Source organism: Ailuropoda melanoleuca, chromosome 1 (assembly GCF_002007445.2).
Source record: "Ailuropoda melanoleuca isolate Jingjing chromosome 1, ASM200744v2, whole genome shotgun sequence".
NCBI classification, from domain to species: Eukaryota; Metazoa; Chordata; class Mammalia; order Carnivora; family Ursidae; genus Ailuropoda; species Ailuropoda melanoleuca.
In genome coordinates, this window is record NC_048218.1 from 150,737,977 (window position 1) to 150,752,393 (window position 14,417).

At 36.4% G+C, this 14,417-nt stretch overlaps 1 protein-coding gene across 4 annotated transcripts in view; it reads right to left on the bottom strand.

Moving 5' to 3' along the window:
- THSD7A (thrombospondin type 1 domain containing 7A) overlaps window positions 1–14,417 on the bottom strand; it is a 427,484-nt gene that overhangs the window by 12,077 nt on the left and 400,990 nt on the right. For all 4 annotated transcript variants that reach the window (XM_034668383.1, XM_034668378.1, XM_034668381.1 and 1 more), the window contains 4 exons: window positions 13,514–13,631; window positions 13,126–13,271; window positions 12,315–12,489; window positions 8,014–8,187 (listed from right to left, as the gene is read on the bottom strand). In XM_034668383.1, coding sequence (XP_034524274.1) covers window positions 8,014–8,187; window positions 12,315–12,489; window positions 13,126–13,271; window positions 13,514–13,631 — 613 coding nt within the window. The remainder of the gene's footprint in view (window positions 1–8,013; window positions 8,188–12,314; window positions 12,490–13,125; window positions 13,272–13,513; window positions 13,632–14,417) is intronic.

Consider the following 14,417-nt stretch of genomic DNA (forward strand, 5'->3'; position numbering starts at 1 on the left):
TGTTAATCACCATACAGTACATCCCCAGATTCCGATGTAAAGTTCGATGATTCATTAGTTGCGTATAACACCCAGTGCACCATGCAATACATGCCCTCCTTACTAACCATCACCAGTATCCCATTCCCCCACCCGCTTCCCCTCTGAAGCCCTCAGTTTGTTTCGCAGAGTCCATGGTCTCTCATGCTTCATTCCCCTTTCTGATTACANCCGATGTAAAGTTTGATGCTTCATTAGTTGCGTATAACACCCAGTGCACCATGCAATACGTGCCCTCCTTACTACCCATCACCAGTCTATCCCATTCCCCCACCCCCTCCCCTCTGAAGTCTTCAGTTTGTTTCTCATAGTCCATAGTCTCTCATGTTTCATTCCCCCTTCTGATTACCCCCCTTTTCTTTATCCCTTTCTTCCCCTACCGATCATCCTAGTTCTTATGTTCCATAGATGAGAAAAATCATATGATAATTGTCTTTCTCTGCTTGACTTATTTCACTTAGCATTATCTCCTCCAGTGCCGTCCATGTTGCAGCAAATGTTGAGAATTCGTTCTTTCTGATAGCTGAGTAATATTCCATTGTATATATGGACCACAGCTTCTTAATCCAGTCATCTGTTGAAGGGCATCTCGGCTCCTTCCATGATTTGGCTATTGTGGACAATGCAGCTATGAACATTGGGGTGCATATGGCCCTTCTCTTTACTACGTCTGTATCTTTGGGGTAAACACCCAGTAGTGCAATGGCTGGGTCATAGGGTAGTTCAATTTTTAACTTTTTAAGGGACCTCCACACTGTTTTCCAGAGTGGCTGTACCAACTTGCATTCCCACCAACAATGTAGGAGGGATCCCCTTTCTCCACATCCTCTCCAGCAATTGTTGTTTCCTGCCTTGTCAGTTTTTGCCGTTCTAACTGGCGTAAGGTGGTATCTCAGTGTGGTTTTGATTTGAATTTCCCTGATGGCTAATGATTTTGAACATTTTTTCATGTGTCTGTTAGCCATTTGTATGTCTTCATTGGAAAAGTGTCTGTTCATATCTTCTGCCCATTTTATGATTTGTTTATTTGTTTCTCGTGTATTGAGTTTGAGAAGTTCTTTGTAGATCTTGGATACCAGTCCTTTATCTGTGGTGTCCTTTGCAAATATATTCTCCCATTCCGTGGGCTGTCTCTTAGTTTTTTTGACTGTTTCCTTGGCTGTGCAGAAGCTCTTTATCCTGATAAAGTCCCATAAGTTCATTTTATCTTTTATTTCTCTTGCCTTTGGAGATGTGTCGTGAAAAAGGTTGCTCTGGCCGATGTCATAGAAGTTGTTGCCTATGTTCTCCTCTAGAATTTTGATGGATTCCTGTCTCACATTGAGGTCTTTCATCCATTTGGAGTTTATTTTTGTGTATGGTGTGAGAGAGTGGTCAAGTTTCATTCTTTTGCATGTAGCTGTCCAATTTTCCCAGCACCATTTATTGAAGAGACTGTCTTTTTTCCACCGGATGTTTTTTCCTGCTTTATCAAAGATTAGTTGCCCAAAGAGCCGAGGGTCCATTTCTGGGTTCTCTATTCTGTTCCATTGGTCGATGTGTCTGTTTTTGTGCCAGTACCATGCTGTCTTTGTGATCACAGCTTTGTAGTACAGCTCGAAATCCGGCATTGTGATGCCCCCAGCTTTGTTTTTCCTTTTCAACAGTTCCTTGGAGATTCGGGGCCTTTTCTGGTTCCATACAAATTTAAGGACTATTTGTTCCAGTTCTTTGAAAAATGTCCTCGGTATTTTGATCGGGATAGCATTGAAAGTGTAGATTGCTCTGGGTAGCATGGACATTTTAACTATGTTAATTCTTCCGATCCATGAGCATGGAATATTTTTCCATCTTTTTGTGTCTTCCTCAATGTCTTTCAAGAGTGATCTATAGTTTCTAGAATATAGATCCTTTACGTCTCTGGTTAATTCCAAGGGTAACGTATGGTTTTTGGTGCTATTGTAAATGGGATGGATTCCCTAATTTCTCTTTCTTCAGTCTCATTATTCGTTTGTAGAAATGCAATTGATTTCTGAGCACACAAATATCTTTTCTAAGTCTGTGGCTTCTCTGCTAACCTTGTTTATGAGCTATTACTATGTGGAAGAATTAATTTTTCATCTTTCCCATTTTTGTGCTTCTTGTGTCATATTTAGGAAATTCTTCTCTACTGTGAGTTCATGATGATATTCTCCTATATTATCTTTAAATGTTTTACAGTTATGCTCTTCACCTTTGGGTCTGTAATTTATCTAGTTTATTAATTTATCAGTTTTGTATATGGTACGAACTTAGAGATAATTTTAAAAACATTATGTGGATAACAAATCATTGCAACATTTTACCCACCATTACCCTACTGACTTTCACTTCTGTTGTGTACCTATATACGACAATTTGTTCCTGAGATTCTTTGTTTCATTAGTCTAATTGCTTTATTGTTGACCGGTCACTCTTTTTAAATTATTAGTGCTGCTGGATAAATCTTGAATAAAGCCATGTAAGCCTCTTGACCTCCTTTCCCTTTTTTTCTTCTTGAAATTCTGGGCTTTAATAATTCTGGATCTTCTTGGTCTTCAACCTCTCCATATGAATTTTAGAATCAATAGATCACTTAAAAATCTCTTCAAATTACATGGAATTTATAGATAAATCGGTATAAAAATGAGATGTTAGGATATTGAAGCCTGCCCATGAACATGCCTATATTACTAAAGTTTTAGTTGTTTATGTGCTTAAGTAAGATTTCATCATTACTTATGTTATTTCTGTTAAATACATTTCTACTTGTAGTTTTTTTTATTTAATTTTTTCTAATTAAATTTTGTAATTCAGTCTTACTGGTAAAAGATTATTTTTTATTCAAGTATAGTTGACAAAGTATTAGATTCAGATATGAGTGTTTCAACAGTTACATATATTACAAACCCTCACCATTATTAGTGTAGTTACCATCTGTCACCCTACAAAGTTATTACAGTCTTAATGACTACATTCCCTGTGATGTACTTTTCATCCCTGTGACTGACTTACACTGTAACTGGAAATTTGTACCTCTTGATCCCCTTCATCTATTTCACCTGCCTCCCACTCTGGCAACCACTAGTTCGTTCCCTGTACTTATGAGTCTGTTTCTGTTTTTGTTTTGTTCATTTTGTTTTTTAGGTTCCACATATGAGGGAAATCATATGGTACTTGTCTTTGACTTATTTCACTTATCATAATACCCTCTAGGTTCATCCATGTTGTCTCAAAAGGCAAGATCACATTCTTTTGTATGGCTGAGTAATGGAATATTGTATATATGTCTACATATGCCACATTTGTATCCATTCATTTATTGATGGATATTTAGCTTGCTTTTATATCTTGGCTATTGTAAATAATACTGTAATGAACATGGGGTGCATATATTTTTTGAATTAAGTGTTTTTCTTTCTTTTATTTGGGTAAATACCCAGAAGTGGAATTACTGGGTCATATGTTGGTTTTATACTGTTCACCACAGTGGCTGCACCCATTTACATTCCTGCCAAGAATGCATGAGGATGCCCATCCTTGCCAACATTTACTTCTCGTCTTTTTGAAATTAGCCATCCTGAGTGATGTGAGGAAATTTTCATTGTGGTTTTGACTTGCATTTCCCTGATGATTAGTGATGTTGAGCATCTTTTCATGTGTATGTTGGCCATCTATCTGTTACCTTCCTTGGGAAAAATGTCTATACAGGTCCTCTGCCCATTTTTTCATTAGATTTTGTGTGGACTGAGTTGTGTAAGTTCATTATATATTCTGGATGTTAACCCATTATGGGATATATCATTTGCAAATATCTTCTTCCATTCAGTAGGTTGCCTTCTTGTTGGTTTCCTTCTCTGCAAAAGCTTTTTATTTTGGTGTAGTCCCAATAGTTTTATTTCTGCTTTTGTTCCTCTTGACTGAGGGGACATATCTAGAAAAATGTTGCTAAGGCCAATGTCAAAGAAATTACTGCCTATGTTTTCTTCTAGGAGTTTATGGTTTCAGGTATTAAATTTAGTTCCTTAATCCATTTTGAGCTTATTTTTGTGTGTGGCCTAAGAAAGTGGTCCAGTTTTCTTCTTTCACATGTAGCTATCCAGTTTTCCCAGTACCATTTATTGAAGAGACGGTCTTTTCCCTATTGTATCTTCTTGCCTCTCTTGTGGATAAATTGACCATGTACTAGTGTGGGTTTGTTTCTGGGCTCTAGATTCTGTTCTGTTGATCTAGGTGTCCATTTTTGTGCCAGTTCCATACTGTTTTGATTACTACAGCTTTGTAGTATAGTTTGACATCTGAGATTGTGCTACTTCCAGCTTTGTTGCTCTTGCTCAAGATGGCTTTGGCTGTTCAGTCTTTTGTGATTCCATATAAATCTTAAGATTATTTATGCTAATTCTATGGAAAAATACTATTGGCACTTTGGTAGGGGTTATATTTAATCAACAGACTGCTTTGGGTTGTATGAACATTTTAACAATATTCTTCAATTCATAAGCATGATCTATCTTTCCATTTATTTATGTAGCCTTTAATTTCTCTCATCAATGCCTTATCGTTTTCAGTGTACAGTCTTTCACTTCCTCGGTTAAGTTTATTTCTAGGTCTTTTATTCTTTTTGGTACAATTGTAAATGGAGTTTTTTTTTCTTCTATGTTGTTATTAGTGTATAGAAAAGCAGTGGGTTTCTATGTATCAATTTTGTATCCTGCAACTTAACGTAATTCATTTATTCTAATAGTTTTTTTGGGGGAGAGTTTTCTGTGTATAATATCACATCATCTGTAAGCAGTGACAGTTTTACTTCTTCCTTACCAACTTGCACGCTTTTCATTTCTTTTTATTATTCAATTGCTATGGCTAGGATTTCCAGTAGTACATTGACTAAAAATGGTGACGGAAGATAACATCCTTGTTGTACTTCTGTTCTTAATGATGAACAATTCCGAGCTTGTCCACTGAGAATAATAATGTTAGCTGTGGGTTTGTCAAAGATGGCCTTTGCTATGTTGAGGCCCACCTGTTCAGTTTTTATCACGAATGGATGTTATATTTTGTCAAATTCCTTTCCAGTATCTATTGAGCTAATCATGATTTTTATCTATTTTGTTTCTGTTAAAATTTTTAATGTGAAAATCATATAGTAATGTGAATGATTATTTCTTTGTTTTCAACTGTTAAGCTTCTGGTTATACTTTGACTAAAACCTTCTTAGTAGGTTGAAAAGCAGTAGCCATAGTGAGCATCCTTCCTTTGTTATTGACTGCAAGGGAATGTCTCTTATGTTTCCCCTAATATTATGATACATGCTGTTAGTTTTGGTAGATATCATTTATCAGGTAAACTGATTTCCTTCTAGTTCAAGTTGGGAAGTTTTTATTATAAATGTCATATTCTATAAACATCTTTTCAACATATATTTAAAAATCCTATGCCTTTTTTTCCTGTTACTGTGACTTTAATTTTTTTCCAATATTTAGGCATCTTTGTACTTCTAAAATTATAATTAGTCATATTAATGATTTGTTTAGAAAATAATCTTTTATGATTTTGACATCTATTTTATTGGTGACTTTATTGACTGATTTTACTGTCAGGGTTATACTCTCATGGAACTGGGGGGATTTTCCTCCTCTTTTTCTTTCCCACTCGACTTTATTTTTAAAGATTTCACATAAAAGGGAGTTGTTTCTTTAAATTTTGGTAAAACTCAAAGCCATTTAGGTTCTAGCTTGTTTCATGTGTAAGTAAATATTTGATAAATTTGAGTTTTTAATAGTTATAGAAGCCATGGTGTAGATTCTCAATTACTCTTGGCATAAATTATAACAACATTCTAGATTTTCTTGAAGTATTTATAATTAGCAAAATTTTTTCAAAAAAATATTTCTAAACTCTATTCTATTTGTAGTATTGATTTTGCTCCTTTTTTTTTTTTTTCTTTTTTTCCCCTTGATTTTTGCCATGAGGTGGTCTATTTAGTTTTGGTCAACTATTGGTTGTTGATTATCTTGTTTTCTACCTCACTAAATTTATATTTATCTGTATTAGTTACATTTTACTCTTCTTTAAAAAAATCTCTCGAGTTTAATGCTTAGCTCATTTTAAACTTCTCTCTCCTATTTAGGCATTTAAGGCTTTAAGTTCTCTCCTAAGTAATTTTGTGCTGCCTCCCACATGCCATTTGATATATAATGCCCTAGAGTGTGGTTTTTAGTTTTTACTGATGTATGTGCATAGGGCGATTTCTTTTGTCACTGTTATTGATTTCTAATTTTGTCATTTTGGGTTGAGCAAATCTTTCCTTGGGATTTATTTCGTTTTTTTTTTTAATTATGTTCAGTTAGCCACTGCATAGTACATCATTAGTTTTTGATGTAGTGTTCAGTGGTTCATTAGTTACATATACCCCTTGGCCATCACAACACGTGCTCTCCTTCATACCTTCATCTGTTACCCTCTCCCTCCAGCCCCTCCCCTCTGAAATCCTCAGTTTGTTTCCTGGGGTCCATAGTCTCTCATGGTTTGTTTCCCTCTCTGATTTCTCCTCCTGCAGATTTCCCTCCCTTCCCCTATGGTCCTCTGTGCTGTTTATTGCTTATGTTCCACATATGAGTGAGACCATAATTGTCTTTCTCTGCTTGACTTATTTTACTTAGAATAATCCCCTCCAGTTCCATCCATGTCAGTGTGAATGGTGGGTATTCATCCTTTCTGATGGCTGAGTAATATTCCATTGTATATATGGACCACATCTTTATGCATTCATCTGTTGAAGGGCATCTCGGCTCCTTCCACGTCTGGCTATTGTGGACATTGCTACTATGAACATTGGGGTGCATGTGCCCCTTCTTTCCACTACATCTGTATCTTTGGGGTAAACACCTTGTAGTGCAATTGCTGGGTCATAGGGTAGCTCTATTTTTAACTTCTTGGGGGACCTCCACACTGTTTTCCAAAGTGGCTATACCAGCTTGCATTCCCACCAGCAGTGTAAAGGGTTCCCCTTTCTCCACATCCTCGCCAACATTTGTTGTTTCCTGTTGTATGAATTTTTGGCATTCTACCTGGTATAATGTGGTACCTCATTGTGGTTTTGATTTGTATTTCCTTACCGGCTATTGATGTTGAGCATTTTTTCATGTGTCTGTATTTCATTTTCATTGCCTACACTGTCTTAGAACATAAGGAATGATTTATCTGGTTGGTAAATCTGGGAGGATTCAACTGACAAGGTGGATGATTCTATCTAATTCTTAAGTCATCTAGCCCGTTTGGTTTTTATTCTAAGCATTCTTCCTTCACATTCTAAGCTCTCTGCTCCAACTTTTCAGTAATAACAGTAATATTTTGGCTTCTATTTGCTATTAAATGTCATACTCCCTAATTGTTTCAAAACACAAGCAGGAAGGAGAAGGTTGTTTGTTGACCCTATAAATTCTTTTGTTTTCATTTAGACTGCCTCTGTGTTCCCAAACTGTGACATTTTAATGTTCTGTGGTTCTTGGAAATGTCACGTATTGTTTATATTGGGTGCATGGCTCTATATGTGTGTGTATGTACACACATAAACCTGTAAACATGTATGTTCATGTGTTACATGTCAAAGTCTTACCAATACTTTATCAATTTCTAAGAATATAGTAAAACCTCACTTTGCTGTGGCTTTTTACTTTGATTTAAATAAAGGATGATATTAGATTTATATATGATCAGGATTGTCCTGGGTGTACAAATAATGTGCTCTTAATTATCTCAGTCTTTCATAGCTCATAAAACTGAAATATTTTTTACATTTCATATCTAATTTATGAAGGGTGGATTTTTCTTCCTGTAAATTTTTAAAATTCAGAATAATACTCTTAATTCTCAGTCTTAAGTGAGATCCTAGCAAATTACTTATTGAACAGAAAATTCTTTTTGTCTGTCAACATAAAACTAAATTGAAAAGATTTCATGAATTGTAGCACTCACCATTGCATGATTTTGTTTCTAACATTTGCTCTGGGCACAGATGTTGATTTTCTAGTTCCTGTATAATTACAGCTCTGGAACGGACCTGTATTCCACCAAAGCCTAGGTCTTCACCATTCACACAGGTTAGCTGACATAGGCTCCACGAAGACCAGTCCTTCAGATAACAGTCACCTGCAAAACACAGGTTTGTAGTTTATACATACCCCAAAACAATAGCCAGCCATATAGTAATTTTATTTCTTAACCTCACTGGGAAATGTAGGACTAGCATACCAAAAACACATGATATTTTAAAGGTTTAGATAAGTATTTAATATTTACAAGTTTATATGAGGTTTATAAGTGTGTATTAATGTTATTTTTGGAGCGGATATTATTGGGTATAGACTATGGCTTGAAGGAGCTTGTTCCTTGTGATTCACCTCCTCTTAAGAGACAAAAAATAGTTGATTAAAACCTACCACCACTCTTGTCATTATATAAAATGATTTGTTAAGTACTTGGTAGTATCAGTGAAAATCGAAATACATATATAACTTTCGTCTTGTAGGTATTCATAATTTCAAAAGAACTTGAACTCCAAGGCTGAGAAAACTGGCATTTATACTCCCTCCCCCTCCTATTTCTGGCCAGAGGTGTGGAGGTGAGACAGACAACTGACCAACTGGAGTAGTGGCAACAATGCTTGTCATTTTATCTGATCTACAGTTTCTTTTTTCTATTATTGAAGAATAATATACATGAAAAAATGATCACATATTATAAACGTTGTAATTTTCACAATCTTATTATATAACCATGTAAAAGATATTTCACTCATTTATGTTTGCAAGATCCACATGTATTTATGTAGTTCCACTTTGATCATTCTTACTGCTGTACTTCATTCTAGCATATAAAGGTATCACAATTTAGATATCCATTCTAGTGATGGGCATGTAGAGAGTGTAAATTTTTTTCTATTATGAATTCTGTTGTGAACATTTTAGTATGAGTCTTTGAACTTATACGTGCATTTCCATTAGGTGAATACCTAGGAGGGGAATTGCTGGACCTTGGTGCATCATGTGTCCAACATCTTCAACCAGTTTGAGAACAGGGAAGAGTTAATGAAATATCTTTCCCATATACCCATCCATTCTTCAGGACTAACTGGTGATACTGTTCAGAGGATATAGTAAATTATGATAGACACAAATCCATAGGGATTCTTATCATTTTAATTATTCTAGCCACACCACATGCATAATTCATATTGCCTTACATTATGCTGAAGATGTCTAATATTAGCACAAAGTTGCCTGGAGATCTGCTTAATGAAAACATGTCTTGTGCTATAATTAAGAAATCTTGGTCAGACATGAATTCTTGACTAATAGATGTATAATAGTAAAGTGGAGTGATTTTTGTAGACCTTTCGTTATAGTATGTCATTAATGTTCAATGTCATCCTGAAATGCAGAAAATTCTAGTAAATTTTAGAAGTGTTAGAAAACTAAAAAGCATGTTTAAATACTTTTGGGTTACTCAGTTTTTAATTATGCAGGAGAAACTATTAAAATTTTAAACAGTCCTCTCAGGATAAAGGTAATATAACTGCACCTCAGCAATTGCAAACTACAGGGAAATAAAACATACCTTTTTTACGAGTAGGCTTTACTTCTGTGCTTATAGCACTTCACATGGTGTATTTTATAACAGAACTCAATAAATCTTTTAGTAGTTGTCTGGGAATTATATAATTCTAACCACCATAGAATCCATGTCAGGCTTCAGAGATTTAATAACAGCAAATGAGAGAGACATTAGCTGTCCTAAACATACTTTTGTATTTTGACCATACAACCCATTGTAATAATAAACTAGACTATGCCTGCAAAAGATAGGACAAGTATATGAAATGCATGTCCCTACTTTAGTATTTTACTCTTTAAAACTTGATAGCTCCTATAATGCTAACTTTTAAAACCCATTATTGGAGAAAACTAGCAACAGAAGAACTGAGATGCATAGATTGTAATTTATAAAGGAAGTGCAGACTCCTTCTGGATTTATAATTAATTAGAATGGTGTGTTTGCCCTGTTTGATGTTATTCTGGGATCTTGCTTTCCTTTGGGTCCCTTAGGACAAGTTTCAGTCTTTGTTCACTTATGTTACTATTAGATTGCCAACTGTCTCTTCCATTAGAAGGTAAACTCAATGGAGACAGGGTATATTTGTCTCTCACTGACAATCTTGAGCCCTAGGCCTGGCCTCCAGTAACACTTGATAGAAATAGTCAAATGAATGGGCGATGGTGCTGCAGGAAGCATAATGAAAACAAGTAGGAGAAACTCCACAGGGAAGTAGACACTAATGCCTGGCAAGGAGGCCAGTGCTGTTCTGTGTTGTGTGTATCACAATTATCCCATTAATGGCGCTGGAGATTTGGCTTTGGAAGAGATGGGCCTTACCAACTTATAGCTTTGGTGACCTTTTATTGACTATGTGGCTATTCGCACATCGAAGCTCAAAGGTTCAGTCCTTGGCTCTGCCCAGAGCCCTTACCTGCTGCCACAGCCTCAAGCTCAGTCTGCTGTGAAGCAAAATGATTTTATTAAATTTAATTGTGTGAGAGCTCTAGACTGAAATCAGGCCACTTTGAGGGGGAGGAAGTGGAAGAGGGGAATTGCTGGATCAGAAATAGGGTATTATTAGCAGGTGTGGAAATGTCTAAGAAGCAACACGTAGCCTCATTCTAGAAAGTAAGATTTTTTAAAAAGATCTTTCTTCACCTGAAGTAGATGAACCTACCTGTATCTATAAAGACTGTCACAGTTGAATATGCGCAATGAGGGATGCTCTCAAAGTCTAGCACTTAGTTTAATTTTATTCATTCAGTTCATCTTGATAAACTATAGAAACTGCCAATATTACCACCTTAAATAATTCACTTACTGAAGAATCAGTAAATGACAATGACTGAGCAACCCGTATTCTCAGCTTTTTAGTGTTTAGAGGCTTAATTCCATTAAAATAAACTTTTGAAAATATGTTCTCCGTCTTTAAAATTTTCTTTGACTACCCAAATAAAGGTATGATGATTTTTGTCCCCAATAGTTGTTTGCCAAATCCTTTTTATTTGGGGGAGGAATCTTGTTTGAAATAACACATTCCTTAAAGAGATCGATATTTTTTATTATAGGTAAATTGGGAGAATAAAAACTTTCCACTGAGGGAGAACTATAGGCGATTTATTTCCAATCTTGTTCTTTCCTGGTCTAATAAACTGTTGCCCCCCCCCCGACATCTTTCTCAAAGCCTTAGGCTCATGCTTGACACTGAACTTATTTTGACCTTCTTTCTACCCTAAAGTTCTCTGCATCAAGCCCAAATTCTTAAATGTTATCACTGTCTGCCAATTATTTCTAAACTATCTGATATATAGTATTTGCTTTCCACATTTTACTGCATGAATCCCTTGTGTCTTTGGAATAATTTCTTTAAATATTTTCTTCCATCATATATTTTTTTTTATTCCTGATTTATGTAGCTGGGGCCAGCACTTTAGGTTCATGACCGTTTTCCATCACACTTTGCCTATATTCCATTGTCATTTGGATTTCATTGTAACTAAGAAGAATTCTAATATAATTTTAATTAATTGCCTTCAGCTGCAGGTAATTTTTTTTTCCTTGATGCTTTACTATTTTTCTACATTTTATCTTTTTTGACTTTTTTATGTTCAGTTGGCCAGCATATAGTACATCATTAGTTTTTGATGTAGTGTTCAACAGTTCATTAGTTGTGTATAACACCCCATGCTCATCACCATACATGCCTTCCTTAATTTTGTTTTAACTACAACATACCTACGTGTGAATTTGTTGTTGACTCTATTCAGGACCCAAGGTAAGCTTTCATTATAAGGACTTAAGTCTTTCTTTCGCCATTATGTGTTCAGACCCTGCTTCTCTCTCTCCTGGAAATCCTAAATAGGTGCAAATTCTCTTTCATACTTGCCCTGTCAAGCACAAGCCTAAGGCCTTAACTGCCATCCCTACAGGTGTTAAAACTCCAGGCGGAGGGAGGGGGGTGTCAGCAGAGGCCACATGGGAGACCCAGACTTCCCTCTTAGTTGGCAGTACTCCCTTCATCCGCAATACAGTATCCAGTTATTGGCACAGATACTACTGAATGAGAAGTCTTGCTGACATGTCTTAGCTTAGACTACACATGCAACTTAGACTATACCCCTTCTCAACCCTGGTGCTAGTAAGAAATGACCAAACTATGAATTCTGTTTTGGTATTGTTACCTGGGCAAGGCTGGGTGCAGGTCTCCTCAAGCACCATTTTTTTATTACCATCTATAATGGGTTCAATGTCAGCACAGAATTCTTCATCCACCACTTTGCTGAAATCATCAGCTGACCCGTCACTCACTACACAAGAAATGTTTCTTGCTCTGGTCCCTTCGCCACACTGGGCATCCTGGAATGCAGGAAGAAATAACTAATTAGGAAAAGAAAAATAATTCATTAGTGAGCTCATCACTTACAGTCATCTCTGCACCACTGCTTTTGATTTATGAGCAGTTAAAGATGCATTTGTAACCCTAGGGAAGAAGTCCTATAGGATACTAGCTATAAAGTATACGATGAACAATTTATTTGTTTTCTAGCCAAAGACAGGCAAATAAATTTTCATTAAAATGAATCAGTCTCCAGATGATTTTATTTTATTTTTTTTTTAAGAATTTTTATTTATTTATAAGACAGAGATAGAGACAGCCAGCGAGAGAGGGAACACAAGCAGGGGGAGTGGGAGAGGGAAGCAGGCTCACAGCAGAGGAGCCTGACATGGGGCTCGATCCCATAACGCCGGGATCACGCCCTGAGCCGAAGGCAGACGTTTAACCGCTCCGCCACCCAGGCGCCCCTCCAGATGATTTTAAAAACACAGGACAGGGACTGCTTGTTATCAAAACTAATTAAACAGTTACAAAATGGCAAGGCACCTAAATCTTTAGGAGGAAACATGCTGTCTGTCAGCTCTGAAAAAATATTTCTGAAAACAAGTCTCTGCAGATAACACACACTTCCATAAAACTTCTTGAGATCTGATTACCTGTACTTGGCATAGAGACCACTGGCCATATTGCCACTGGTAACAGGGCTTCACTGGGCAAGGCTTGGACTGCTCCATCAGGGCAGGGCATGGCCGTCCATCACCCTGAAAGGGCTGGGTCACTGTGCGCCTTCGGACCATTTTTCCTTAAAGAGATACAGAGGGATACAATTCTAGTAACGTATTTGTGCAAGTGTCTATCTTGAGAGAAGGCATCACAGACATTTCTGCTGAAGAGATCTGAGAACGAGTAAGGCTCAGACATTTTGAAGATAAAGACACTGAGTCAACCTTTCTGAAGATTATCTGGTAAGACTTAAAGCAAGAGGGATATTTTATTTCCTGTTCCATGACCAGGAGTCCAATGTTAATGAAGGTACAAACAAACCTGTGAGGCCACATGTTTGAGAACATTCTGACCAAGGAGACCAGTCGGAGAGCTGACAGTTGACAGGGCATTCCACCACACATGACGTGTTCATCGGCCAGTTCTTCTCCAGGCCAAGCTGAAAGGAGACAGGTAGATGTGTTTGTACAGACCTGGAAGCGTGGCTCAGTGTAGCATTAGAAGGAGGGAGGGAGGAAGAGAAGAATAGTAGTGGAAAGGAGAAGAAGAAAAAGCAAGATGCATAATAGAATAAAAAGGCACCTGGAGGTCAAACACCCAAACTTAAAAATAAAAAAATGGTTCAACCCAGAAGAGTGGGAGCAAAGGGCAGAGGATGAATGGAGGAGCCCGTTTACTCAGTGCTGTTAAACTGTTTAAATAAGTAATGAAAAAAAGTAGCTTTAGTCTCCAAATTGGCTTAATTTCCCTAAACAAGGAACAAATAGGTGTAAGCACGATTACTTTCCATTAGTTAAAAACCAAGAATATCACCAAAATATAGATCTATAGTTGTATCTTTGGGATATAATTTTACATGTGCATAGTAAACTGAAAAGCAAAAGGTTTGAAAGACAAATCACCTTTCATAAACTAATATTATAACATATTGAAATAATATATTAGTTGTTATGTATGCTCTCTCTTTCAAAAGGAAATATGGGTCACTAGAATTTTATCATTATGAATACTTTATATTCATTTATATTTTTTACAAAGATTTTCCTTTCTCAAAACTTAGCAGCTAACTGTACTATAATTCACTTATTTTGGTTAGCCTCTCATCAGATACTAATAGTGTGACACTTTATGGCCATTGGGTTCCTTAAGCATTCTACTTTTAAATAGGAGATTCCAAACTCATCGACTGTATACATAAACAGTTAAAAAGTCCAGGGTACAAAGC